Source organism: Otolemur garnettii, unplaced genomic scaffold, assembly GCF_000181295.1.
Source record: "Otolemur garnettii isolate 467f Iridium unplaced genomic scaffold, OtoGar3 scaffold00022, whole genome shotgun sequence".
In the NCBI taxonomy this organism is placed as follows: Eukaryota; Metazoa; Chordata; class Mammalia; order Primates; family Galagidae; genus Otolemur; species Otolemur garnettii.
In genome coordinates, this window is record NW_003852417.1 from 19,426,081 (window position 1) to 19,452,416 (window position 26,336).

Here is a 26,336-nt window from a genome sequence, read left to right on the forward strand (position 1 = left end):
AAAAACACAGGTCAGGATAGAGCACTTCACTCTTCCAAAGGATGTTTCTGAGGGAGACCCAGTTCCTCACTGGGAACTCTGACCCCACTCTTCCCCGAGGCCTCTCTCTGACAGAGTCTGGAGCAATGATGGGTCAGAGGGGGCTTGATGACCTTTAAGGCCCCTCTTTCCAGAGGGACTATGATGCTGCTGCAAGTTCTGTGAATCCAAGGGCCTGCTGTGCTCTCACCGCCCCCTTCCCTTGGGGTTGGCAGCTCTTCTGTTGCAGAGGGTCTGCAGGCTGTTGGCACTATGGCCTTGCTCCCCAGTTGACACTGTGGTGGGAGGCACCCTGCCCACTGGAGGGACAGTGAGATGTGTTTCTGGGATGGCACAGCTGACAGCTGTGGACCCCCAACAGGGCCTAGACCAGGTACCTCAGCAAACATCTGCCGCCTTCTCCCTGTGTCCCCCTAGGTCCCCAAAGCCTTTGTAAACCTGGTGGATCTCTCCGAGGTGGCAAAGATCTCTCACTGGCTGCAGGGGACTCAGCTCAGGTAAAAAGGGAAGTGCAAGAGGACCAGCACCTGTCACATGGCTACCATGTACCAGGCCTGCATGGGGCACCACACATGCCTCAGTCCTATAAAGGGGATGCAGAGAACCAAGGCCGAGGGGGGCAGGGACACACCTGAGCTCATACACAAGTCAGTGACAGAGTTCGAATTTGTTTTGGGTACTGAGTCAAAGAAAACTTTTGGTCTGGTTGATAGAGTGCCAGAGGCCCTACCCCAGCCAAAAGGATCTGAGGGGTTAAGGTTTAGCAAAACATCTATGAGCCATAAGTGTCCCTTCCGGAAATTGGATAGAAAAACACATAGCCTAGATGCAGTTTAACTTCATAGGACTTGATTCTGATATATTACTGAGAGTTTTCATAGACTTTAAATATTCTGGAGCCAGTTCTAAGAATTCCGGCTTTGAATCCAGAAAAGAAATTAATATGGACAAAGTAAGGGCAAGGGTGGCTGGAGAAGGAGGGTGACAGGAAGGAGGGTACCAGGGGAAGGAGCTTCTGAGGTGGCAGCGAGGAGAGCACAGGGTGGGGAAAGGGCGGGTGGAATGTGGCTCCTGCTGTCAGGAGCAATGGGGGGAGGGGGGAAGGGCCTCTCCAAACCCATCCCTACCTCCAGGAGGCCCCCCCAATCTTCCCAACATTTGCTTTCTTCCTTCCGTACCTCTGCGGCTCCAGCTTCTCCTTCCCCACTCTGCAAGCAACCCACCAGCCCCCTCTTCCTGCCAGGGGGTGCCTGGCTGCACCCCCTCCCTGTCCCCTGACCCCCTGCACCTCCCCCCTCCACGGCCTCCAGCTCTCTCATTCCCAGCGTGTTTTAACCTGCAGCCCCACACCAGAGTCCTGCAATTGCCCAGAGGAGACCTCCAAGCTGGCTAAGGTCATAAAGCAGTGGTCCTACCAGGTGAGCCCACTCTGGGAGCCCACCATGCTGGGTGGTCACAGAGGAGAACAAGGATGGCAGGAAATATTAGCTGGGTTTGCTAACATGGACCTTCTCCCACTGAATTCAGAACTAAGTCAGGAACTAGAGAGCCACTCCTGGTTCACTTCCAAATGACGATTTCTGTATTACCAGACATAAAACAGGGGCTATAATACTGGTGGTGTGGGAGCCGGGGACGCTAGCAATACTTCAGGTAAACGGTGGTGAAGAACTTGGCAAAGTCAAGTATTCCAAAACGCTTTTGGTCACCATTGCCACTTAGAAGGCTGCCTCTGTGACTGGGGAGCTGGTTTCCCCAGACTATAGCCCAAGGGCAGGCCGGGCTCCTGCTGACCTACATTCTGGCCTGCAGAAGAGACCCCAGGACAGTATGGCAGGCTCACTGAAGGCATCGTCCCTATCAGCAAACAGCTCCAAGCACGATTCCGACTGGTGTGTGTTAATATAACAATTTTTCCCTTTCTCACTCTGGACACGGCATTTCTTGGGTAGTTAATGGCATGTGCCTCTACAGAACTAAGGTGTTGAGGAGAACACAGGGCCCCAGTGATGTGCTGGGCAGGCTTGTCCTTGCTGAGCTCTCAGATGACACATCTCCGGCAGTACCTCATGCTGGGGCTTCAGAGGCAAAGGAAAACTCAACTTAGCCAACAAAGAGCCCTCAAGAGTGAGACAGAGGGAGCTTCTCAGCAGGGTGGGCGATTCTGACAGGGCTGCTGAGAAGCTTCCCATCAGGCTGGGCAGCTCCGCCTGGCTCAGGCTCCTGGTGTGCACCTCTCTGTCCCTCCCCAGGAAGCCTGGGAGAGCCTCCTGGCCTCCAGCAAGTTCAGCCAGCAGGAGTTCTTCACCGTGGTTTTCCAGCCGTTCTTCTATGAAATCACCCTGTCACCATCCTTGGTGAGTGAGGGCTGCATGGGCGCTGGGGTGCCGGTGGGGGGAGGCTGTGCCACACCTCTGGTCCCACCCCCGCTTCCGCCCTCCCCCTGCAGACCAGCCCAGTTCAGCCCCCTGAGCCCAGGGCACACAGTTTCAGGAACGGCAGGGTTCTCTTTACCCTCCTGTGTGGTGGCCCACAGGCTGCCCCGCCCCCTGGGATAGGCGATTCGAGGCAGAGTAGCCCTGAGGTGAAGGGCATGGACTCGGGCCACTGGCTCTGGGATGGGCCGGTTGTGTGACCCTGGGCACGTTGTGAGCTCTCTGTGCCTTGGTTCCACGTGCGTGAAACCAAGCCCATCGGAGAGCATTCCTCCCTCTGGGGCGGATGTGAAGATGGAGTGAGTCGATGACTAGAGGGAGCACTCGGCCCCTCTTAGCTACCACGGTTATTCAGGAGAATGTTGGGGGCACCGGCTCACCCCCTCCCCGTGTACATTCCTCTGCAGCCATCCCTGGAGGGGGGCTGGGAAAGGGCCACCCACATGCTGTGGCTCTGTGGCCAGGTCCACATTTGTAGACCAAGGAAGGACCCTGGAGCCTCTGACCTCCCTGCCCTGTCTGAGAACAGGTCCTCCATCAGGCTCCTGGCTCCAGCCTGGGGGAATCCTTGTGCCACCTCTAGGCCTCAAAAGATGTTTAAATTGATGGTTTAGAACAGTGGGTCTCAACCTTCCTAGTGCCGCAACCCTTTAGTATAGCTCCTCATGTTGTGATCCCGCACATGAGGAGTGGTGTCTCGGTTTCTAAGACCATTGGAAATATGTGTTTTCTTTTTTTTTGAGACAGAGCCTCAAGCTGTCCCCCTGGGTAGAGTGCTATGGCATCACAGCTCACAGCAACCTCCAACTCCTGGGCTCAAGCGAGTCTCCTGCCTTAGCCTCCCAAGTAGCTGGGACCACAGGTGCCCGCCACAATGCCTGGCTGTTTTTTGGTTGCAGCCATCATTGTTGTTTGGCGGGTCCGGGCTGGATTCGAACCTGCCACCTTAGGTGTATGTGGCTGGTGCCTTAGCTGGTTGAGCTACAGGCGCAGAGCCAAAATGTGTGTTTTCTGATGGTCTTAGGTGACCCCTGTGAAAGGGGAAAGGGTCCCTTGACCCCCAAAGGGGGTCGCAACCCACAGGTTGAGAACCTCTGGTTTAGAAGGAGAAGGAGGAGGAGCATCAGCTTTCCATCCCCTCCTTTCATCCTGCTCAGACCACACCCGACTCACTTCCCTGCCACCCTCTCCTTTGCCCCTTTGGCTCTTCAGTTTTGGAGGATTCTGTGATAACTCTGAGCAACTGGATGTTTGACCAGCTCCTGCAGGCTCTGACTGCCAACCCTGGCTCTAGACATGGTCCCATTCCTGCCTCCATTACTGAAAGGGGGCGCTGAGGGAAAGGGCCTGTGGGTCAGGGCCACCCCGTGCCACTCTGGGGAGAGTCACAGTGTCGGCACATCTGCCGCATTCCTGGGACAGCAAAGGACTCCTCTCTTAATCTGGTTCTTTCAGGAGGAGCCCCTGACCCAGGATCCCACCACACTTGCCTGGAGCCTCTGGAACAGGATGGTGAGTGGTGGAGCTGGGGGGTCTGGGGGTGTGGCCCAGAAGAGGGGCATGGGGTCACTGCCACTCCCACTCTTCTACCCCCTGCTCCGGGGAGGGGCTGCAGGGCACCAGGAGGACCCAGGATGATGGCTATGAGCCACCAGGGATGCCTCTTACACCAGGTGACAGTGCGGCTCTGACCGCCTGGGAGTTTGACTGCCTTACCCCAGGAGCTGGACCTTTTCCTCAGAGTCTGTGGAAGACGTTGCTTTGAGTAGGGTCCTAGGGATGGGCTCCCGTCACCCTTCCTAGCCAGCTTTTCTGTACCTTCAGGTGGCACTGTGCAGTTCTGAAGGCCCAGGGTGGTGCCTGGGGTGAGCACAGACTTCATTGTGATAAAGACCTGGGTTCAAATCCTCGGGTCGGGCTCTCACTTCCCTTTCTTCAACCTCCCGGCCCAAGGTGTCTGGTGTGTGGCCTGCTCCTGGCCTGTGCTGAGTACTCAGCATGTGCTAGCCTTTCTGCCATAAATGTGACAGGCTTTCCCCACATTCTAAAGGTCCCCCAGGGATATCTGGGATTAGTCAGTGGCTGGAACATGACGTCAAGACTTTGAGCCTTTCCAGGGCACCAGACAGAGACCCGATTTTGCCGTTTATTTTTTTCACCATCCAATCTGCTCTATTTTAGAAAGCTAGTGACAGAAATTTGTTTTTCTTTTTCCTTGGATTAGAAAAACTTCTCTCCTCAACTGATGTGCTATATTGAGTCTGGAACAGCTGCATTTCACCATGTCAGAGGCGCAAGGAGGAGGGAGGGCAGCCATTATCAGAGGCCAAGCAGCCCTTATCAGAGGTCTTGCCACCTTTTGAAGAAGACATTTGATTTCTTTGAACAGGGATGATCCTTGGTTCCCCCAGAAATGTACCTTGCTGCTGATCTCCCATGGGGGCAGAGAGAGGGATCCCCGCCCCTCCAGTGGGGGCTGCCCTCCCAACACCCTCTCTGGGCAAAGAAGGGTTGATGATTCTAGCTCAGCCAAACAGTTCTCCTCCTGCCATGTCACCTCCCTCCCAACCAGCAAAGAGATGTCTACAATGTAGCCTGTCCCGTGCTGGGTGCCAGGGAGGATATAAGGAAACACCAAACATGGCCTCTGTCCCCACTGAGCTTCAGGTGTAGCTGGAGGCAGTCAGACAACCCAGAGGGACAAAAGTAAATGTGGCCTCGGCCAGCAGTGCGGGGTGGGACACCAAGAAGCAATATGGACAGTGAGGCCACAAAGGGGTGGGGGTTGAGCTGGTTTTGTGGGACATGTTGCTGGAGGTCAGGGAGGGCATTCCCAGGCCAGGGGGCCTTTGTGAGCAAAGAGCATGGAGAAGAGAATGGGCCAAGGGCAGCAGCATGAAGGAAGCTGGTCTGATCAGAGAGGTTGTGTGGGGATGGGGAGGCCAAGGCAGAGAAGCTGGAGAGGACAGGTCCAGGGAAAGGGCTGGGTCCCTCTCTCTCTCTCCTTTCATCTTGCTATTGTCCTCAGTGCTGGTGGCTGCAGTGATAATAACTACCCAATGAGACCATGTCCTGTGCATATGAACAGGCCTTGCACACCTACTGGAGGGGCAGGATGGGCAGGCACAGAGGGGAGCAGGGGTCTCACACTCAAGGCCAGTGGCCTGGGACACAGAAAGTGTCACCAGGCTCAAAAGAGGAAGCAGTGGCTGGCCTATTGGGTAGTTAACCCCACTCTCTCCTGGCCTGTCTGACCACAGACAAGTCCAGTTTCCCCGGACAAGCCCCTTGAGGTTCCTATTGCCCAGTGGGGATGGGGGAGGAGGAGGGAGAAGGTAGAAGGGTTTCCCCTAAATGTGCCTGTCCCCTAGTTTCCTCACAAGCAAAACGCCAGACCATCCATAGCTCCCAGAGAAAGCACAGCTGCTAGGACACACGGAGAGGGCCTGCAGACCTGAATTCATCCCTGAGAAACTAGGAATGTGACAAATCAGGGCAAAGGGCACTGGATGAGAGTTGGACAACCTGGATGCTGGTTCTAGTCCCATTTCTGACCTCTGTTCTCTCTACCTGCTGGAAGGGTCTAAGCAGAGGGCCTGTGAATACAAGGAGTGACTGGGCGCTTTCTCACCCTGGGGCTCACTAATTGTGTCCTCCTACGGCACAGGGTAAGGCAGCTGTCTCTGCCTCCATGTGCTCTGCTGTGTGGGGCTGAACTGGGACCACGGAGGTGAGAGCCAGGCGTGCCTCTCCAGTGCCAGCCCTCACAGGCACAGAGCCTGAGAGAGCACTACCTACCTACCTCTGGGGGAGCAGAGAGGGGCTGGCAGGATTGCAGTGAGCACAGGGGCCAGGTCCACCATTTCTGAAAGGGTGGTCTCTGCCCTGCAGCCACAGAGCTTTGCGCACAGGCCATGCCGGCATTCACCTCCCTGACCAGCCTGAGCACAGGTGTAAGCTCTGAGACCAGCGAGGGAAAAGCTCCGCACGCCAGCATGTGGTGGTGTGGGTGGCCGTGTCGGAAACATGCGTGGAACTTTCCCAGCTGAGCGAGGACCTCAGACTTGAAGCTTGTATGCCCGGCTCAGAGCTGAGGCGTACTTTGTATTTGGGACATAATTCATTCCCTAGGCCCTTTCTGCTTCTGCCTCAATAATTTCTGGTAATTCTTATACAAGGATGGTGCACAAGTCCCAGATCCTTCCAGCAATCACTGACCCCCACCTAATTCCAAGTGCTGTATAAGGGGCCAGGGTGTCCAACCTGTGTCCCAGTGGCCATCTGCAGGTTATCCGAGGTCTCTTTTCTTCCTCTGTGGTGTCGGATAGCATGTAAACTATGCATGAACCTTTTTGCTTATCAGCTTTCTTTAGTGTTTGTGTATTTAGACACTCTTAATCTTCCAATGTGTGGCAGAGAAAAAAAAAAAAGGTTGGACACCCCTCTGAAGCCACAGGGCAGGATAAGGAACTTAGCAGTTACTCACAGTGTAGGGGATAATTCTCTTCAGAAGGAATTTTTAACATCTGCCCCTCATCCTTCCCACATTCTGATTAATTCTTCAGCAGCAGGGAAGCAGCACGGAGGAGATGCAGGTGATTACAGGACCAAAAAGTGGAGTAACAGCCCAGACCTGCAGCAGTTGCCCCTGCAGCAAAGCAGCTTTCCTGTGCTGTGTGCAGCCCGGGGTGGCGGGAACCAGGGCCACGTGAGGAGCTGTTGAAGTGGCTACATTGTTTTCATCATCTCTGAGGATACAGGAGGAGAGAGGGTCAGAGAGGTGTGAAGGGGGTTTGTGGGAGGAGAAAGATGTAGGTGACTCACAGAGACATTTAGGACAAAGTTCTGAATGGAAATGGGTTTCCTGGGGAAACTTATAAATTGTCCTTCTCCAAGGTCCTTATAAAAGGACGCTCTGCTGTGTCCACTTTACCAGAATCATTTGGGTATGGTGCCCTCAAGGTTTCCTTCCAGATTCTTTTGATGAAATTCTTAAAACTGGACGAGAGAAAGTAGCACGACCCATCAGTCCCCAGCCTGGCCTCTAACCCAGGCTAACTCCCTTTGGGAGCAGCCCCGAATGTTCTGGGAGGGACCTTTCATTTTCAGGAACAGCCACCGTCAGAATAAAACTGAAAGAAGCCTGGGAGCTAAAGAGCTGGCACTCCTTTTCCAAATGCGAGGCTAATCATACCTCCTTATCGGAACCTCCTTCCATTTGGGTTAAGAGCCCATCCTGAGAAGGATAAAGTTCTTTGCTTGCTTTGTGTTTCCTGGAGCCCAGATGCTGGGGTGAGATAGTGGTGAAATGGAGGATGGCAGAATCTGGGATAGAGCCAGACAGGGCGCCCCACCCAGGAGGGTCATTGGAAGGGGAGGTGCCCCCACCCCCTAAGGACAGGCCCGCTGACAGCAACACAAGAGGTTCTCCGCGTGAGAAGGGCAACATTCAAGAGAAAAATCTGTGATTCCCTCAAAGCCACTGCATTTTTCTTTTTAAGTTCTTCTATATGTATAATGAACATTTTGCAATAACAAAAAGAACCTCCAGACATTTCCTTGCCTAATTCTTCAACTGCCTTTGGTCTTCCTGTCTTCAACACTTTCCCCTGAGTTGATCACCTGCCTCCCCTGCTGCTACATGTCACCATTCGTCTGTCTTGTTAGGTGGCCTTCGGGGTTGTCATCTAAGTAGCTGCCACACACCCCTCGCCCCCGAATCACTAGATAGCCTGGTGTTGTGCGGGTGTAGGACTGTGCTGTGTTCCATGTCACTGTAGCTCTTTGTCCTCATTAAAGGCGTGGGACTGGGCCAGGCCCCATGATTTGCTTCATTTGAAGCTGTGAAAGCCGTTCTGGGGAAACAGAGAATTTTCGTTCCCTGTTGTGCCTGGGTTCATACACACGGGAGTTATGGACACTGGAAGCCAGGTGGGTGGGGGAAGGACAGCTGCTCCCCTGAAAGTTGTGTGTTTGCCCTGCCGGCTCCCCCCTCAAAGGGAACTCTGTGGTCAGTGAGCTGGGCAGCAAGGACAAGAAGCCACGCTGGATGACTGGCCCCTCAGTGATTGGGAAGTTGGTGACCCACTGCAAGACATCTGGTTGGACCCACAATACCACTGCCCTCGCCCCAGGTCTGCCCGGGCTAACTGGGCCCTCCTTTGAACTCTCTGCTGGTGTTTCTCCTTGTATAATATCAGAAGGGGAAGACAGGAAGTCCTTCCAATGGTTCCTCTCATGTAGCAGTTCTCAAAGTGGAGTGTGCATCAGAGTCACCTTGAGGGCTCCTTTAAACACAGGTGCTTTGCTCTCCCCCCAGAGTTTCTGACTTGGTAGATCTGGGATGGAGGCAGGACACTGGATTTCTAGTGAGTTAGCAGGTGATGCTGCTGGTGCAGAAGTGCTGAGAAACACTGGTCTAATAAGTCTTTCTCAGTGGTACAATGGAAGCCTGCCACCGGGCTGGGCGTTTTCTGCTCTAAAGATCACTTTCTTTTCTAGATGGAGCCAGCAGGACAGAAAGTGGAGCTAGTCAGTGCAAAAGAGAAGAGGCCAGTGAAGTGTCCCTCTCAGGTAGGAGGCACCGGGCTGGGGAGGGAATCTCCTGCTGAATATAGGAGAAAGATGGGGTGGCCAAGTGTGCTTTACCCAACTGAGAAGTTAGCCCACGGGAGTCTTGGCTCTGCTCTTCTGAGCCTGGGCACAGCTTTGCAAACACAGCTGCACTAAGGCTTACACTGTGGGACATGAGAGAAGTTTTAGCAAAACTAAGGCCCCTTCCACACCTGTGGAAGGCACAGGGACAAAGCCACCACGCACCTGGCCCTAAATGCTACTCCTACCCCTCTTCTCTGGGGCCCTGGCCTGTGTCCCAGATGCCACTCAAGACCTTCCTCTATCTGGGGGTGGAGGAGGTAGGGATGATAAGTGTCTAAGTAGTCTTGAGGGTGGATCATTTGGCTTCATCTCAAATATGAATCTAATAAGTGGTCAGCATATATAATAATATTGCCAAATGAATAGGTGAACAAATAACTGACCATACAATAAATGAATGGGATTCCTTTTTTCTTTCCTGATGAAAGCCAAATTTTTTTAATTATTTCCCATTATTAAGAAGCAAATAACTTACTCTGTTTCCCTTTTTGCTTTGGCTGCTGAGAAGCTCAAAATTAGCTTCTCCTTTCATTGAAATACACATTCTTAGCTTGGCAGCAAGACCTTTCAGGGTGGAGAGCAGGAGCCCGGCTCGTCCCATTGTAAATGGGAACTTTAAAGCAATAATGAGCTTCAGGGACCTGACAGGCAGCAGAGAGAAGAAAGGCCAGAGAATGGTTTGGTCCTTATGGAAAGGATTATATGAATGTTGCAAGGTGGACAAAGGTGTTGCTGGGTGATAAAGCCTGATAATCAAGAGGTCCAGATTTCTGGGTCATGGTTACAACATGTACATTTCTCTGCAGGAGAACCCCTATCTGTACACCTACCGGAATAGCAACTACCTGACCAGGTGGCCAAAACCCCAAGGGAAGTTTGAGGTAAGCAAAGGTTTTCTGTGATTGAAGAGCATGCAAATGAAACAGGGGTCACTCCTATGGCTGAATCTTTGGAACCTTCCGCGTAGCCGAGGGCTGCAGAGGTGATGGAAGCTGCTGCAGACATTCGAAATTTAGTCCAAGGCAGCGTCTGTGGCTCAAAAGAGTAGGGCACTGGCCCCATATGCCAGAGGTGGCGGGTTCAAACCCAGCCCCGGCCAAAAACTGCAAAAAGAAAGAAAGAAAGAAAGAAAGAAATTTAGTCCAGCTAGGCTGGGGGAGGGTGAAGGATCAAGCGTGTGCCTGGAAGCAGATCCCCTGAGGTTGCAAAGCTACCTCAGCAACCAGCACCCTGGCTTCATAGGACGTCAGGGACACCCAGCACCTCCTGTGCCCAATCTGTTGGGATGCTAGACAGACTCTTCATACCCTTCTCTAATCTCAGGCGAGTTCTTCTTCATTCATGGGAGCCTGTTATCTGGAGAGAAAGTTAAGAAAGACAGAGAACCATGATAAAGTCTGAACCAGCCCTTCGAAGCCAGGTCACGCCTTGGTGAACACCCCACTGTGGACTCATACCTTGCTTGTTTATCTCAGGCGTCTCTTTCTGATACTTCCTGCTGAGATTAGATAGGGCACCCTGCACTCCTTTGAGGACTCAAGATTAACTTGAAGGTTGCTATCTTCTTTGTCAGAACTGGGGATTGAGGTAGGTTCAGAAAAACTTGGTCCTAATGACAACCTTGCCTCCTTATTTCACCAAAGAGGGTGAGATTTATTCTAAGTTGTGGAGGCCGAGCTGATGGCCTAGGCCTCTGCCCCGAGAGACACAGCGTGAAAGACTCTCTTGTCAACTTGTCCCATGCTCTCTAACTAATATCATAGCAATGAGGATGCCCCTGAGAGGCACCACAGCACAGTGAGGCAGGAAACTGGCTCTGGGTTCAAATCCGGACTCCTTCCCTTACTGGCTCTGAGTCAATGAGAAGGTACTTAACCTCTCTGTGCCCTTGGCTTTTTAATTTGGGAGACGGTGACAGTAGTAGTCCTTCCTCACGGAGTTATTATAGTATAATAAGTTAATAAGTGTGAAGCACCTATGATGATTTCTGGCATACCATGAGTTCTATGTTAGTATCGCTATCATTATCCTCTGTTAAGAGGCAGTGGTACGTTCCTTCATGTTGCATTTATTCATTTAGTGAGTATCTGTTGTGTACCATTAAAAGGCAAGCTCAGTGAGGCCATACTCAGAGCAGATAATAGACGGATGGTAGATGGATAGCAGGCATGAGAGATAAAAACATAAATAAAATACATGGCTTGTGCCAAAGAACTCAATCTGGTAGAGAAGCAGATAAGTCACCAGGCAAGTATGGGACAATGTAATAAGTCATTAAACTTTCTCTGGGGTCTTCTATGAACACAAAAGAAAAAAAAAAAAAAACTAAACCCGACAGGAGAAAGCCGAGGATGGCTTTCCAAAGTATACCCATGACCTTAGCCTTGAAGGATGGCTAAGGTTGGGCCAGGTGGCTGGCAGGTGAGAAAATGGAAGGAAGGAAAGTGGAGAGGGAGAATAGAGGTAACTGCCTGGGCATGGATGCCAGGGAGAATACGGAGACTTTGGCCAAGGGCTAGTAGTTCAGAATGCTTGTTGGCCTCTTGGTTCATGCTGAGGAGGATGGACTTTATGGGGAAGTCAGTGCAGAGTAGTAATTTATTTGTTGTTGGGCATCTATTGTGCCAGGCACTATTCTAGGCTCTGGGGGTCCCAATGATGAACAACACATAAAAATCCCTGCCTTCACTGAGAATTGGGGCAGAGAATTGTCATAGCGTAACCACCAATTGAGAAAGGCCACCCTGAGGAGCTAGCGCCTGGGACAGCAGGTGGTGCTGCTGGTGAGTCCTGGAACATTCCAGACAAGGAATAACAGAGGCCAGGACTTAGGCGGAGGTGGAGGCCCTGGCGATTAGGGGACAGATTTGGGAGCACTTGTAAAGAATGTTGTAGACAATCGGATGTTGTCCACAAATGAATGTTGACAGAGAGGGAGAAATCCTGAAGGCCTCAAGGTTTTTATTTTCTCTTAAGTGATATTTTCCCAAACAGCAGCTCCACTTTCCATCCAAGTTAGCAAGATCCACTTCTCCTTATTTCTCTGTGTGTCTCGTTTCAGGTGAGAGAAGGAATGGAAATCAGATGTCCTGACATGGACCCCTCCAATACGATTCCCACCTCAGGTACACAGCTTCAGTGCAATGATTATTTTACATTCATGGGAGGTCTGAATCATCCGAGTGAAGAGCAACGTTAGGAAGGCAAGGGCTTCCCACACCATCTGAAAAAGGACAGATTTCCAAGGATAATAGCAATAGCTCTATGTGTACATTTGTAAGGCCCTGCCTGTGTTTGATTATTCTTTAACTAAAATATGATAAAATAGTTATCAGAAAACATTTATTGAGCATTAACCCTGTGCCAGGCCGTGTTCTACGAAGAGCCCAGCATTAATTGAGTCATTGTCCCTGCCTTCAAGCCTTGATGGGCGAATTTGTTCTCCAAAAGAGCAAAACTACCTTTAAGCAGAGCAAGAATAGCCAGTCCACAATCCCCATCTGAGTCACATGCAGAACGGACTCAGACTCCACACAGAACAGGAAAGCACACCTTCTTACAACTGTGCCATTTCCGTTGCCTCTTAATATTTCTAAAGTGTCTATTGCTGTGCCATAGAAATGAGACTCATGGAATATTCTACCAGGGGTCCTCAAACTTTTTAAACAGGGGGCCAATTCACTGTCCCTAAGACCGTTGGAGGGCTGGACTGCGGGCCTCTAGACTAGTCGGCTGCTAAGCAGGACAGGCAGCAGCAGCAAAAACACCCGGTGGGCCAGATAAATGTCCTAGGTGGGCTGCCTGTGGCCCACGGGCCGTAGTTTGAGGATGCCTGTTCCACATACTCACATTAAGCCAAATAACTGGCAGGTAAATTAAAAATATTCTCATCAAAACCTTGGTACATTGGGCAGCACAGGTGGCTCAGTGAGTAGGGCGCCGGCCCCATATACCCGGCTCCAGCCAAACAGCAACAAAGAAATAGCCAGGCAGTCTGGCGAGTGCCTGTAGTCCCAGCTACTCAGGAGGCCGAGGCAGGAGAATCACTTAAGCCCAAGAGTTAGAGGTTGCTGTGAGCTGTGATGCCACAGCACTCTACCGAGGGTGACAAAATGATACTCTGTCTAAAAAAAAACAAAACAAAAAAACCTTGGTACATGACTGACTATGGGTGAACAATAGGCCTGTAATTCTTAAACTTTGGGAGGCCAAGGTAGGAGGATTGCTGGAGACCAGCCTGAGCAACATAGTGAGACCCTGTCTCTACAAAAAAGTTAATTAAATAACACATTTTTTTCGAAAATTCAACTTTTATAACTTATTCTTATTCTGAGTTGCAGAGCAGTGGAAGAGGTGATATTGATCTTACACACATTAGTCTCTCCCCTCAGAATGTGTTAACAGCCATACTCTTTACAGCAAAATGCCATCCATTCCCCTTTTAATCTTATCACTCTGAAAGGATGATACATAAAGCACTTTGCAATCTGTGTAGATTCTGTTTCTGTAATGACAGTGATAACCAATCTATTAGAGCATATTTCAACATCTAAAAGCCACATAACATATAAACTTTTTCTTTACTCCTTGACCCTGGATATTATTATGCTTATCAGCCCTTCAAGATATAAGGGCAAGAAATCTCCAGACCTTAAGATCTGAGATACTATGGCAACAGGAGCTGTTTACATAAATAGATGGGTAGATTCAGGCAACCCAATCTAAGCAAGGTGGGGATAAAACCCCAAAACTCTCTCTACTGGGGTGGCAGCTCTCATAGGTGAATGTGGAGCCTGTACTTTTGTGACCTACCTGGAAAGTGATTCAGAAAAATGGCCACAGCCAACTGGCCAATAGTGAAAACACATTTCATTATGGTGCCATTGATCTATGATGAAAGTTTCTAACCATCCTTGCCACGGATTGGATAGGCAAAAAGACTTAGCACAGGGCCACATTGCTTTTATTTTCCTTTGGTAAGTGTATCTCTGGGAAGGTCATTCACTCTTCCAGAGATCATGTTTGCAATTCCTCATGGAAATGAAGGCATCCAATACACGCGTTATAATAGTGAGTCATCTTATCTTTGTACTTCTAATGACTCAGCACATGGTAGGAGCCCTGTAAATACTGAACTAGTCTGAATTACTGAGTATTTCTAATTCATCAAATCAACAATTCTCAGGATTGAAAAAGATCTTAAAGATCAACTAGATCAAAGTGACTTCCTTGGAAACAACTTTTTACTAAGACCTCTTTGCAGCCCCTTTTTGGTGTTTATCTCAAATCAACCCACAGATGGATGGATCTACACATCACCAGAAGTGGTGTTTCAAAACAGTGTACTGCCTGTCACCAGCAGCCCATGGCCCTGGAGCCTGGTGTCTCATTCTCATTCCACTTCAGAGCTCACGGTGATGAGCCCCCTCCCCTGATCTATGGAGATTTGGGATCAGATACAGAGCTGATGTAACCACTTGGCGTTTGGTAGCCAATAAAAAATAAAAGCTTGCATTTTTTTCTTCCTCCTGGGTGCACATATGCAGTTTGCCAAGTGCTATCACGTATGAGCTTTACAACTTTGTAAACACCCATTTTATATTACTAAATGGCCCTCTCCCTACCTAGTTAGCATAACTAAGAAAAATGAATTGGGCCTACAAACTGATTAAAGGTTTTCCCAGTGAAAGAAAAAATAGTTTTTCACAAATAAGAGTAGCACTCTTTTAGAATTAGAAATACTCAGTAATTCAGACTAGTTCAGTATTTACATTGGCTGTCTTGAAGTCTGCTAATTCCATAAGGAAGAACTCATAGCTTTTGGAAATAGGGATCTATCTGCAAAGTTAATTGTATGCTACTATTACCAATAATGTAAACCAGACAGTTCATTCATTTATTTTAAGTCATGAATTCCTTTCTAAGCCCCGATAGCATTTATTTGAACCATTTTGATAAAATGAGCTCTTCGAAAGCCAGGATGAAAAATGCTCAGGTTACGGCTCTGGGTGTCATTCATTAGAGGTTTCACCTCCCTGTGAGCCAGCAGTGTGCTGTTTAGTGTAGCTTCTGAAGCTGTTTCTATGGTTACCACCTGCTCATGGGTCTCTGACTTGGCCCACCCTGCCTTCTGGAAGGAATGATGCCACCCAGGGAATAACAGCCTGCTTGTCCCTGGGCACAACCAGACTACTGAGCAAGTTCAAACTCACTTTCAAGACCCTTGGATGAATGAATGTTTCCCTGCCTCATAGTTTGATCACTTAAAGCTTTAAGAGCTATGAAGTCCCTGTCATGGGTCTTAGCCTTTAATTCAAGTTAACACATTTCTCGAACACACATTGGTTAGTATAAACTCATATAGAAGCCTCCAAAGGCAAGAACAGAAAAGTTTCAATCAGGTGCAAGCAGCTTACCATCGCTGTGAGAGTCAAAAGTCCTACAGAAAAGAGACAGAAAAATCAGACAGAAAATGGGTTGGGCAACTTTCTCTCAATTGGCAGATTGAGATTCTCTCAATTTATCAGATTATGGCCCCAGGAAGTTTAAGTTGCTGGGTTATGCAAGACAAAACACCGGTGTGCCAAACCTTTCTTCTGCGTACAGCTTTTTGTGTGTCCCCGTTCTATACTCCATTGTGCACTTTCCTGGACACTATTCGTGACACTTCATCATAGCTTGGACGGTCTTCTGATAAAAGGCCCCCTGTGTAGAAATCTTGATGAGTTAATGATGTGCTTATCAATTTCTTTCAAGGTGATGGACAGTTTGTACCAGATAATGTTTAGCTAATCAGCCCACACGAATTTAATCTTATCTCTAAATAGTTCTCTATCCAAGGAGAGCAATTGGTAAAGTGCTTTGCATTTCTAGGCTGTGCCTTTGTCGTATATGATGACGTTAACGAACCTCAAACCAAGGTCTAGAGAATACTCAACCCATGAAATGCCTTGGGCTCTATCTCAACAATAAAATCCCAGATAAATTAACTCCTCCCATTAGGCTTGCTTCCTTTGGTTTCTTACTGTATCTCTTGCTGAAAATTCTTCCGAATGACCAACTGGAAAACTGCCTCCCCCACCAAATCTATCTATCTCCACACATACACACACAGAGACATGAACATAGAGATGTGTGTTGCCTTTCTGTATGCTACAAATTTAGGAGACAAGCATGGCCAGTTTTAGCTACCTTTTTAACAAACTGTAATAATAATGCTTTTGAAACAAATCTGCTCATCTCTTCCACATTTTACCAGCCCCAAAGATTTCCCCTAACCTTTGCTTTCTAGTTAGAGCTCATAGAATTAACTATATTATGCATTATGGCATTAAGAATATAGTAATTAACTATCATCACCAAGAACTAAAATAAACCATTCTAGAATTGAAGGGAGGGGGGTCTTATTTTCCATTTTGTTGCCTTTTTTACCCATAGCTTGATTTCTTTGAGAAGAGATCATTATAAAGTTCTCATGCTCAGCCCTGTGGACATGTGCTGGCTAATGCGTGCAGCTGACTTTTGATTTGATATTGTTCTTCTAACCACACACTGTAGCCAGGGGTGTCTGGGAAGAGCGGAGTGGGCTGTAATCATGTGGAAGAGCGTGTGTGTGAGCGCATGTTCACGTACATGTAAGGGTGGATTCAAGGCATGGCAAGAGGGGAGGAGGAAGAACTCTGAAGAAAACCACTCGGTGGCTTTTGAATCTAAGAGGCAGAGCAGCCAACCTGCCATCAGACTTTGCCATGGCAGCGACAGCTGTGGGAGGCTAGGGATGATTTGCGCATGTACCTGGGGGAAGTGATTCTGGTCTCTTTAGCTACAAGTGCAGAAACTGATCACCATCAAACAGCTTCAAGACTAAAACTATGTCTCTGTCAATGGTCCGCAAAATGCAGTGCTTAGACTGGTCTGGCAGCATCAACATTAATTACTCGGGAGCTTGGTAGTAAGGCAAACCCTGCTGGGCCTGGTGACACATGCATGTAATCCCAGCCACTCAGAAGGACTGTGGCAGGAGGATAACCGAGGCCAACAGTTTAACATAGCAAGACCCTGTCTCTAAACTTTTTTAAGTTAGGCATGGTGGTGCATGCCTGGAGTTTTAGCTAAGCAGGAGGCTAAGGCAGAAGGATCCCTGGAGCCCAGGAGTTTGAGGCTGCAGTGAGCTATGATTGCCTCACTACACTCCAGCCTGAGCAACAGAGTGGGATCCCATCTCTGGGGAAAAAAGATAAGAAATGCAAACTCTTGGACCTACCCCAGACTTACTGAATCAGAAACTGTGAGGGTGGGGAACAGTTGGCAATGTTTTAACAAGCCCTCCAGGTGAGGCTGATGCTTGCTTAAGTTTGAGGACCATATCTATACATTTTGCATACATACATTCATGATTATGTGTTACTTTGTATCCTTTCATGGGAAGAGGCAGGGACTATCTACTTTTCCAATGAGAGCAAGTTCTCAGTGGGAGTGGCAGGGCCCCATCCCCAGGCAGCATGGAAGTTGGTAGATAAGACCTCTCTATGGAAGGAGCCAAGACCTGGACATTCTTTTGGGCACCTTTTCTGTGACATGTTAATACCACTCCCTGCACAGAATCCACAATCAGGCTTTGGATGTCGATGGGTGCTGTGAGTAATGTGTAGTCCAGCTGTGTTGAGATCATCTTGGCCTGTGTTTCACTGCAGGTTTTCATAGGTTTCTCATTAGCCTTGGCAAAGAAAGCCTCCTGCAGACCATTCTCAGCTTATCCACTTAACCAATGAAGATGAAATGATGGGCTCCTTTCCCTGGGATGGGCTACTCCCTGGCATAAAGTCTGTCTGGCTGCTTCTAAGGCACAGAAACTATTTTAACCATTCAGAGCAGCTTTGCAGAATAGAGATGATGGAGGGCACCCCTGAGAGCAAAGGAGGCACTTTAGCAAAGTCAGGGGGCCCTTGGGAGTAAGGTAATTGGCAGAGTGGGAGGTGAGCTTGTAACTTGAGGCACCCAGCTGTATTTGGCATAAGGAATTGTAGGTATGATCTCCCAACTGCACTTGGAGCCATGCTCATGTGTGTGTACGGTAAAGGAGCAGGTAGGGATAGTATGGTACACGCATGTAAGTAATTTCATATACAGGCAAACCCCAAGTTATGAATGAGATAGGTTTTGCAGGTTTGTTCTTAAGTTGAATTTGTATGTAAGTTGGAACAGGTACATGTACCTATTCCTATGACTCCGTTTTTAAATTATGAGTCGCAGGCATGTGGGATGTTTGTAACCTGGAGACTGCTTGTATAGCAATATTTATGTTAATCTCCTAACTTGTTAGCCAGGCATAAGAGCCCTGCGGTCCTACCCACCTTTCTGACGTTATTTTCTGTTAGTCTCACATAGCCTTCCCTTAAGCCAAACTGTGACCAGCTGTGCTTTATAAATGGCACACTCTTTACCATACCACGTCTGGCCTTCCCTCATCACCCCGTCTCTCTCTCCCTCATCCTCATCTCATTATTTCCTGAAGCTTAATTCAAATGCTGCCTTTTCCCTGAAGCTTTCTCTGACTACTCCCTAAGCCCCCAGGGAAAGATCATTTCTCCAGCTCTAAAACTTCATCTCACTTTATACCTTTCTTAGCACTTATTAGTCTGTGAACTTCTTGAGGGATTCCTCCATTTCTGATCACTGTGTAGTCCCCAGAGTATCCAGCCATTGTTTGGTGTTTAATATGTTTGTCTTATGAGTTAATAGCTGCCACATCATAGTATGTGCTTAACTCAAGAGATTTAAAAAAGAAAGGAGTCAGGTTGTGGGGACAGTTTGATGAATTCTCCCAAAAGTTAGACATAGGATTACCCTAAGACCCACCAATCCCGTACTCAGGTATATACCCAAAAGAACTGAAAACAGGCATTCAGACAAACACCTGTACACAAAGATTTACAGCACTGCTATTCATAACAGCCAAAAATATGGACACAACTCAAATACCCATCAAAAGATGAATGGATGAACAACGTTGTATATCCACACAATGGACTATTATTCAGCCATAGGAAGGAATGAAGTACTGACATGTGCTATTAACACAGCCGAACCTTGAAAACATTATGCAAAGTAGAAGAAACCAGACCCAAAAGGCTATATATTGAATGATTCTATTTCCATGAAATATCCAGAACCGGTAACTCCATAAAGACAGAAAGCAGATTATTGCTTGCCAGGGGTTGGGGGAGGGAGTCATGGGGAATGACTGCTTAGTGGCATAGGCTCTCCTTTGAGGGTAATAAAAGTGTTTTGGAACTAGGTAGAGGTGATGATTGCATGACATTGTGAATGTACTAAATGCCAATGAATTGTTCACTTTGAAATGATGAATCTCACTATGTGAATTTCACATCAATTAAAAAAATGGAGTCAGTGGTATAAAAGAGTTTCCCTTTTCACTTTAGATAAACTGAACTGATGTTTTTTATAGGATGATGTAATTTTTTATCCAAAATATCATCATATCCTAGAATAAAGTATTGGTTGTGTTTCCACCACAATTCCTTCCCTACTCCCAAATCCTTCCCTACCTTGCCAAAGGCGTGTAGCATCAGGTCCCAGTAAACATGTGCAGACAGTTCCCCTCTTAATGTGGGATCCACCTTCCATGTCCTGACCCAGGTGCCCCAGAGAAGAGACCAGCAGTCCAGCTCCACGGCTGGTCTTGCTGAGCCTATCGACAAGGATGGCTTTGTCTTATCTTTTGTCCAGAGTGTATGAGTCTATCTATTAAAAACTAACCTTTCTCCTGGAAAGATATTCATTTGTCTTCAGAGGAGATGGGTCCAGGGCTTTCCTAGAACCTCATTTTCCATTCATACCTGCTTGTACTCTCAGTTCACAGGCTGAAGCCTGCTGACATCAGTGTAATTGGAGCCTTGGGCGACTCTCTCACGGTAAGTGACCCTGAGGGTAGAAGGAAGGGCAGGACAGGAAAAGATCTGGATTGATATGAGAACCTGGAGAGAGACGTGGAGAGAGAGGGTCTCACTCGGAGCTCTTAAACATTGCTATCCCGGGTCCTGAGCTCCAGTTCTCTTCTGTCCTCCCAGCCCACCCTGGCATTTGACACCATTCCCTGCCCACTGTGGTTTCCCACCCCCATCCTAGCTCGTCTTCCTCACCCAATGCTAGAGTGGAGGAGAGCGCAACAGAGCAGGGACCCCAGAGTAAGCACGGGTGACAGGACTGAGCCATCCAGCCTGTCAGGGGTGGAACAGGATTGGGAACTCCATAAAGGATCCAGTGCTTTTGTTGATGTTGGAAAGTTAAGGGAAGGTACCAAGGAGAGGAGCAAAGAGATAGTAAGACAGAAACAAGCCAAGCACCAGTAGGGAGGGAGAGGAGATGGGAGTCAGCGGAAGAGGCAGAAGTGCTAGAGATGACCCAAGCCCACCTCTGCAGCTGCACCAAAGGGCTCCTGCAAAGAGGTAGCCAAGAAAAGCAGAATCGTGCTTCTGGAGAACCTGGGGGCAGGGGCACTCCGAGGTTCCCAGACACAAGCTTTCATTCAGTAGCCACTGGTTACAGATCCCTGGGTTAGTAGAATTGCAAGGCCTCCAGCTGAATCCTCCCCAAGGACCAGCTGACACCTTTCATGCCCATGGCCTATTCACAGTGATGCTATCTCACTCATTATCCTCATGAAAAAGCCCTGAGAAGTATGGCTTTCCTTAGATTCAACCAGGAAAGAAGGTGAAGCTGGCCAAGGTGGAGTGAGCGCCCAAGGCCACATAGCTTGTAAGTGCTGGAGTCAAAGTCAGGACTCAGGGGCCCTGACCCTAAACCCAGGACCCAGTCCCTGTACAATAGTGGCCTCCTCCGTGGCCTGCAGCGACTTTTTACCCAAAGGCTTATAACTTTCCAGGAAGCACCTCCACACACTGCTTAATCCTGACCACTTCCTGCCAGGTGGGGCCTAAGGTCACCTCCCCTCTGGAGAAGGAGGCAAGGGTTAGAGGGGACCTACACTCTGGTCTCCATTAAAATACTCTCAGGATAGGGAGTCATTAAGACTGAGCACAGCTGCTCAGGACTTCCTAGGAAGCAGTACCTTGAGGTTGACCCACCTGGCAGGTAGCAAAGGAATCGGGCACTAAGAGTAGGATCACAGCCTGGGGGGCCTTTCATGGAGGACGGCCTTCACTCCAGCTGCCTGGGAGGGCAGGCTTCAGCATGCCCTTTGGAATAGCTCTGCTGGGAAACAGCGTGCTCTAGTAAGGAGCGTGCACCTGTAGGGTGTGTCCATATTGTGCTCTTTCTTCTGCTGAAAGGGAGGGACATAGGATTTCATTTCATTACTACTTTTTAAACTGTATATATATGAGATTTATTGGTATAAAAAGATGATGATATGTTTCCTTTTATAATATATTTCACAGATTTAAATAATGAGAAAAATAAGACTCTAAAATTCATCCTTTTGAAACATGAAAATGGCAGCCTAATTTCCAGAGCACTTTGCTAGGCTCTTTTCACTTGGTCTTGGTCCAGGCAGGTTTCTTAGAATAGGGCAGGGCTATGTACAGTGCCAGGCAGGCATTCCCAGTGGGAGCCCTCAGTCATCCAGTCAGGATAGATCTAAACTATCTGTGGTGCCATCTAAACCCTGGATTCTACAGGGCACCCAGGCGTCCTGGCCAGGATAAGAACATGGACCTTCTGGCAGGCAGCCAGAGGTGGGTCAGAAAAAGTAGGGAAACTCACTCCCTTGTTTTTCCCTCTCAGGCAGGCAATGGGGCCGGGTCCACACCTGGGAACATCTTGGATGTATTGACTCAGTACCGAGGCCTGTCCTGGAGGTGAGTGAGGGTGTGGCAAGACCCCAAAATCTCTTTCATTTCAGAGCAAGGGAAGACCCCTGCACATTCTAGAAAACAATACTTTAAGCAGAAAAATGGGCCACTTGTTTCTCTTCCGTGACAAACTTTATGGTTTGAAGTATTTACCAGCTTCTCCAAACCACTCTATTCCCCTAAATAGGAGCTCAAACCTAAACCAGGAAGAGTTTTGGGGAGAAACAGCATAAATGTTTGGGTTGGAAATGCTTCTCTAGCTTCCATTTCTCCCTCTGTGATGTAATCTCAGAAGAAGGAAATGTCCTGAATGATGAACAGATCATTGCCTTTGGAACCAGAGTTGTATGTGAGCCCTGGCTATATTTGACTGTGGGCAAGCCTGACCTCTCTGAGATGGTCTCCTCATCTTTGATGCAGAATTTGTTAATACTCCGTTTGAAGCTAGAGAGAATTTAAGTGCCCAGGGTAGTCCCTGACACTAAGCAGGAAATGGTAGTTGGTATCATTATTAAAAGGCCTTCATTTTACAGATGAGAAACAAGGCTCAGAGAGGGCAAGTAAACTGTCCAAGAACACACAGCAAGATGGCAAAAGAGCAAGAGACAGCAGATAGTTCTCAGCTGTTAAACCAGTACCTTCCCTCATGTATTGCTTTCAGCAGGCTTATTCCTTCTCTGCCTGCAGTGAACAGGACTTGCCCTTTGCCTGTGCTCTAAAAGGCCACCGGGTGCAGGGTAGGAATCTGGCATCACCATCTGACCCTGAGTGCTGAGTCTCTGGCGTCCTCCCTCATGTCTCTGTGCAGAGTTAAACCTCAAACATTTGGTGGGACCTGTCATATGTTCCCAGACATGCTTGATAAGAGTGAGGGAATATGAAAAAACAGGGAATCCAGTCAATTCGGAATCCTGCATATTTTTGTGCCTAAAATCCCACTTTGGAATTCTAGAATCGGATTGGAAGATGGCTTACTCTCTAGAAAACATCCTTTTTAAGACGGCTCTTCCAAGCCCACAGGAAAAGAAAGAACAAGACAAACTTAAAAACAAAAACAAATCCAACCCCCCCTGTGTTTTTCCTACTAATGTGAATGCCCAGCTGCAGTGGCTGGTTGAGACAGAGCTGGCCAAACGGGTCCCTTTCCCTTTGGTGGACAGGGTTGCCAGGGACCAACTGAGTCGTCCTGCCCCAGGGTCAGACAAAATCAGGATGTAGCTTCAATCGGGTTTTTGTTTGGATGTTCTGGTGTTGGGGAGAGGAGAGAGAAGCTGTGTTCTGGCTTGGTTTTTAGTTTTTCTAAGGGTATGATGGGGCAAGGGCAATCTTCAAGCCCCCGCGAGGGTTTCGCAGGAGAAAGGACTTTCTTGGTAGTGTCTGAAGTGCTTCAGCATCGCTGGCATTTTAAACCTCCATTTTCTCTCTTCGTTCCTATGAAACAGTGTTGGCGGCGACCAGAACATCAGCACGGTCACCACCCTGGCAAGTAAGTGCACGGCGCGCTGGCCTGGCCGGCCGCTCCCCCTGGCGGCCGAAGCGGGCGGGAGGGCGGCGGCGCGGGCCGCGGGGCAGGCCGCGGTCGGCAGGGGGCGCTGCTGCCCCGAGGCTGCGGGTGCTCAGCTCCCCGAGCGAGATGGCAGCCTCGGAGTTGGGGGCTTTGAAAAAAGAAATGGTCTTTGTCAAGGAAGGGAGAGAGTCAGAGAGGAAAAGAGAAGTCAGACCAAATGTTAGTGCAGTCGTGAAAGACGATTCAAGAAAGAAAAAAAGGAAACCCACGTGCACTGCGCCTCTGGGGGAGCAGACCCCCCGCCCCCGCCCGCGGCGTCCACCAGGCACCGGCTGCGCAGGGACCGCGGGGCTCAGACACACTCCAGTCCCTGGTCGCCTTCTGAGCCGCTGCTATTGCGCGACGGGCGGTGAAGTTCCCTCGTTCCAGCTGTGTAAACACGGCCATAATGGAGGCTCCACATTTTCCTTAATTTCCTTCACCGGCGACCTTCTTGGAAGGCTGTTTTAAAGCCTAACTCTGCCTTGTTTGAAGGGTCTGGTCCTACCTATCTTTTGCTGCTGCTCAGCGCGTACACAGCATAGTGCTCTTTCTTAAAGCACGTATGCAATAAGCGCTTAAATTGAATTCATTCCCCTCAAAATCTTCTGGCTATTTTGCCAGAGAGTAATTTAATTGGCCCCGTTTTCACTTACTCTTCTGGCACAGAGCCCTTTGTAATGTATCTTTAGAAGTTAAGAAATTATTTGAACTTTAAGCCGCTAAGACTTTGATGACAGAGATGCTTAATCCCCAGATAGGCAGAAGTGATCAAAATTTCAATTTCAAATCTCTTTGAAAATCCTGTTGAATTTAAGGAGGCACTTTTCTGTGCTATGAGCACTCCCTGTCTTATTTATTTCTTGGTCCACCCACAAGAACTGTAAGCAAGCTCCCCACTCCTAGGAGGTGGTCTGGGATGTCTTTGTGTTATGAACTTGGCTGTGAGATGGCCCAGTACGTGCAACAACTTGCTGAGCTCTCTAATGCCCATGTTATTTATCATGGAAGAGGTGATTGGGGATCCTTTGTCTCAAGGTCTTTCCCGAAAGGGATTTGCAAAGGATTGAGACCATGTCACCCCTCCTCAGGTGGACTCCCCTGACCCACGTAGCCAGAAATGGAACATTTTTTCCATTTGTTCAGCCTCTTCCTTGCTAAAGATGTGAAGGTGGTTTGATTGTAGGAGCCAGATAACCCAGGGGGAAATAACTACATGGAAATATCTTAGAAAACTCATAAGAATGTAAGGCCCGAGCAGAACCTCTGCTCGACTCTCTGTTTGATTTAGTCCAGCAGATACTCCTGTGCTTGGTAAATGGTACGACAGTGTCCTCATGACATCACCAAAGTCTGTTTGGGGGCATGTCTTCCCAAAGACAGACACGTGAACCAATAATCAAGGCCCTGTACAAAGTTTAGGAGAAAATAAATGTCAAGGCTGCTAACCATGGCTTCTGACAAATAGCTTCAAGGATTAGAATTCACCAGGTAAGGAAAGGGGATGGAATGTTCCTGGCAAAGATAACTGCATGTACCAGCAAGTTCTCGCTCCATCCAGTGTGCAGTTTCTCTCTCTGACATTCCTGGCAAGGAGCTAGGTAGCCTGTGATAGATTCCTCTAGTAACTGGGAACCTACCACCTGTTAGGACAAACGATTTCATTTTTAGATAGCTCTGGTGACCTCACAGCTCTTCCTTCTATTAAGTATGTACCAGAGTAGTTTCCATACAATGCCCCCAAAGCCACAGGAATGAGTCCAGTCAATCTGTGTTGAATAGACCCTGCAATAGGGCTTGATTCTAGAGAGTGGCTGCTAGATGGCCTGGGGCCCTAAAGTCCTGGCTGCCACCCAGCCAGCTCCTTTCCCACATCCTAGTGGATTATGAGACAGAGGCGAATACTCTGTGTTGGAGCTGAGAGACCAGGATTCTAGCCTGGAATTCCATTCTCTATAGCTATATGACTTTGCACAATTCTCCTAGCCTGTCTGGACTTGGTTCTATTTCTAATTCAGTCCATAATCACTTATTGAGCATCATGTGGGGTAAGTTCTCAGCCAAGTTGGGAAGATGAAAAAATGAAAAATCATGTGTACATATAGTTAGATAAAAGCATTAGAATGCCTGAAAGTGAAAGTTATAACAAAACCAGCAAGTCTTTACATGGATGGAGTGGGGGTGAGGGTGGGACTCAAAGTCAAGCGTGAAAGAGGAGATACTACGAACCTTATGGAAATAAGAATTATAAGAGAATGAGAATGCTGTAAATAATTGTATGACAACAAATTAGAAGACTTAGATGAAATGGACAAATTCCTAGAAAAGGCACAAACAACTGAAATAGACTTAATTAAAACAAATAGAAAATCTGAGTAGATTTATAAGAAGGAAAGAAGTTTCATTAGTAATTTTAAAACTTCTCATCAAGAAAAACCCAGGCTTTTCTGGTTTCACCAGTGAATTAAATCAAACGTTAGTACCAATTACCAATTCTTCACGAGCTCTTCTCAAAAACAGAAAAGGAGCAAGTACTTTGTAATTCATTTTGTGAGTTTTACCCCAAAACCAAACAAGACAAAGTTATCACAAGGAGAGAAAACTATAGACCAATAACTCTTATGAATATAGACACGGACATTTTCAACAAAATACTAACAAATCCAGTAACATTAAAAAAAAAAATTATACCCCATGACCAGATGAGAGTTAATGCAGGAAATACAAGATTAGTTTAAAACCCCAAAGTCAATTAATATAGCATATCAATAGAAATAAGGACACATCAGTGGATCAGAAAAAGCGTTTAACAAACATCTAACATCC

The 26,336-nt window shown here is 48.2% G+C and overlaps 2 protein-coding genes across 3 annotated transcripts in view; both read left to right on the plus strand.

Moving 5' to 3' along the window:
* The window catches only part of LOC111724356 (phospholipase B1, membrane-associated-like), a 43,871-nt gene extending 41,360 nt beyond the window's left edge, over positions 1-2,511 (plus strand). Inside the window, exons 11-14 of the mRNA XM_023511822.1 lie at positions 457-536; positions 1,382-1,457; positions 2,292-2,400; positions 2,489-2,511. Coding sequence (XP_023367590.1) covers positions 457-536; positions 1,382-1,457; positions 2,292-2,400; positions 2,489-2,511 — 288 coding nt within the window. The remainder of the gene's footprint in view (positions 1-456; positions 537-1,381; positions 1,458-2,291; positions 2,401-2,488) is intronic.
* The window catches only part of LOC100962464 (phospholipase B1, membrane-associated), an 85,198-nt gene continuing 61,186 nt past the window's right edge, over positions 2,325-26,336 (plus strand). Inside the window, exons 1-8 of one of the 2 annotated variants that reach the window (XM_023511865.1) lie at positions 2,325-2,396; positions 3,930-3,986; positions 8,976-9,047; positions 9,938-10,012; positions 12,193-12,256; positions 20,007-20,065; positions 21,897-21,970; positions 23,407-23,450. In XM_023511865.1, the coding sequence (XP_023367633.1) occupies positions 3,984-3,986; positions 8,976-9,047; positions 9,938-10,012; positions 12,193-12,256; positions 20,007-20,065; positions 21,897-21,970; positions 23,407-23,450 (391 nt within the window). In that variant the 5' untranslated portion in view covers positions 2,325-2,396; positions 3,930-3,983. Of the gene's footprint in view, positions 2,397-3,929; positions 3,987-8,975; positions 9,048-9,937; positions 10,013-12,192; positions 12,257-20,006; positions 20,066-21,896; positions 21,971-23,406; positions 23,451-26,336 lie in introns of those variants that run through there. The other variant, XM_023511866.1, reaches the window with a different exon arrangement.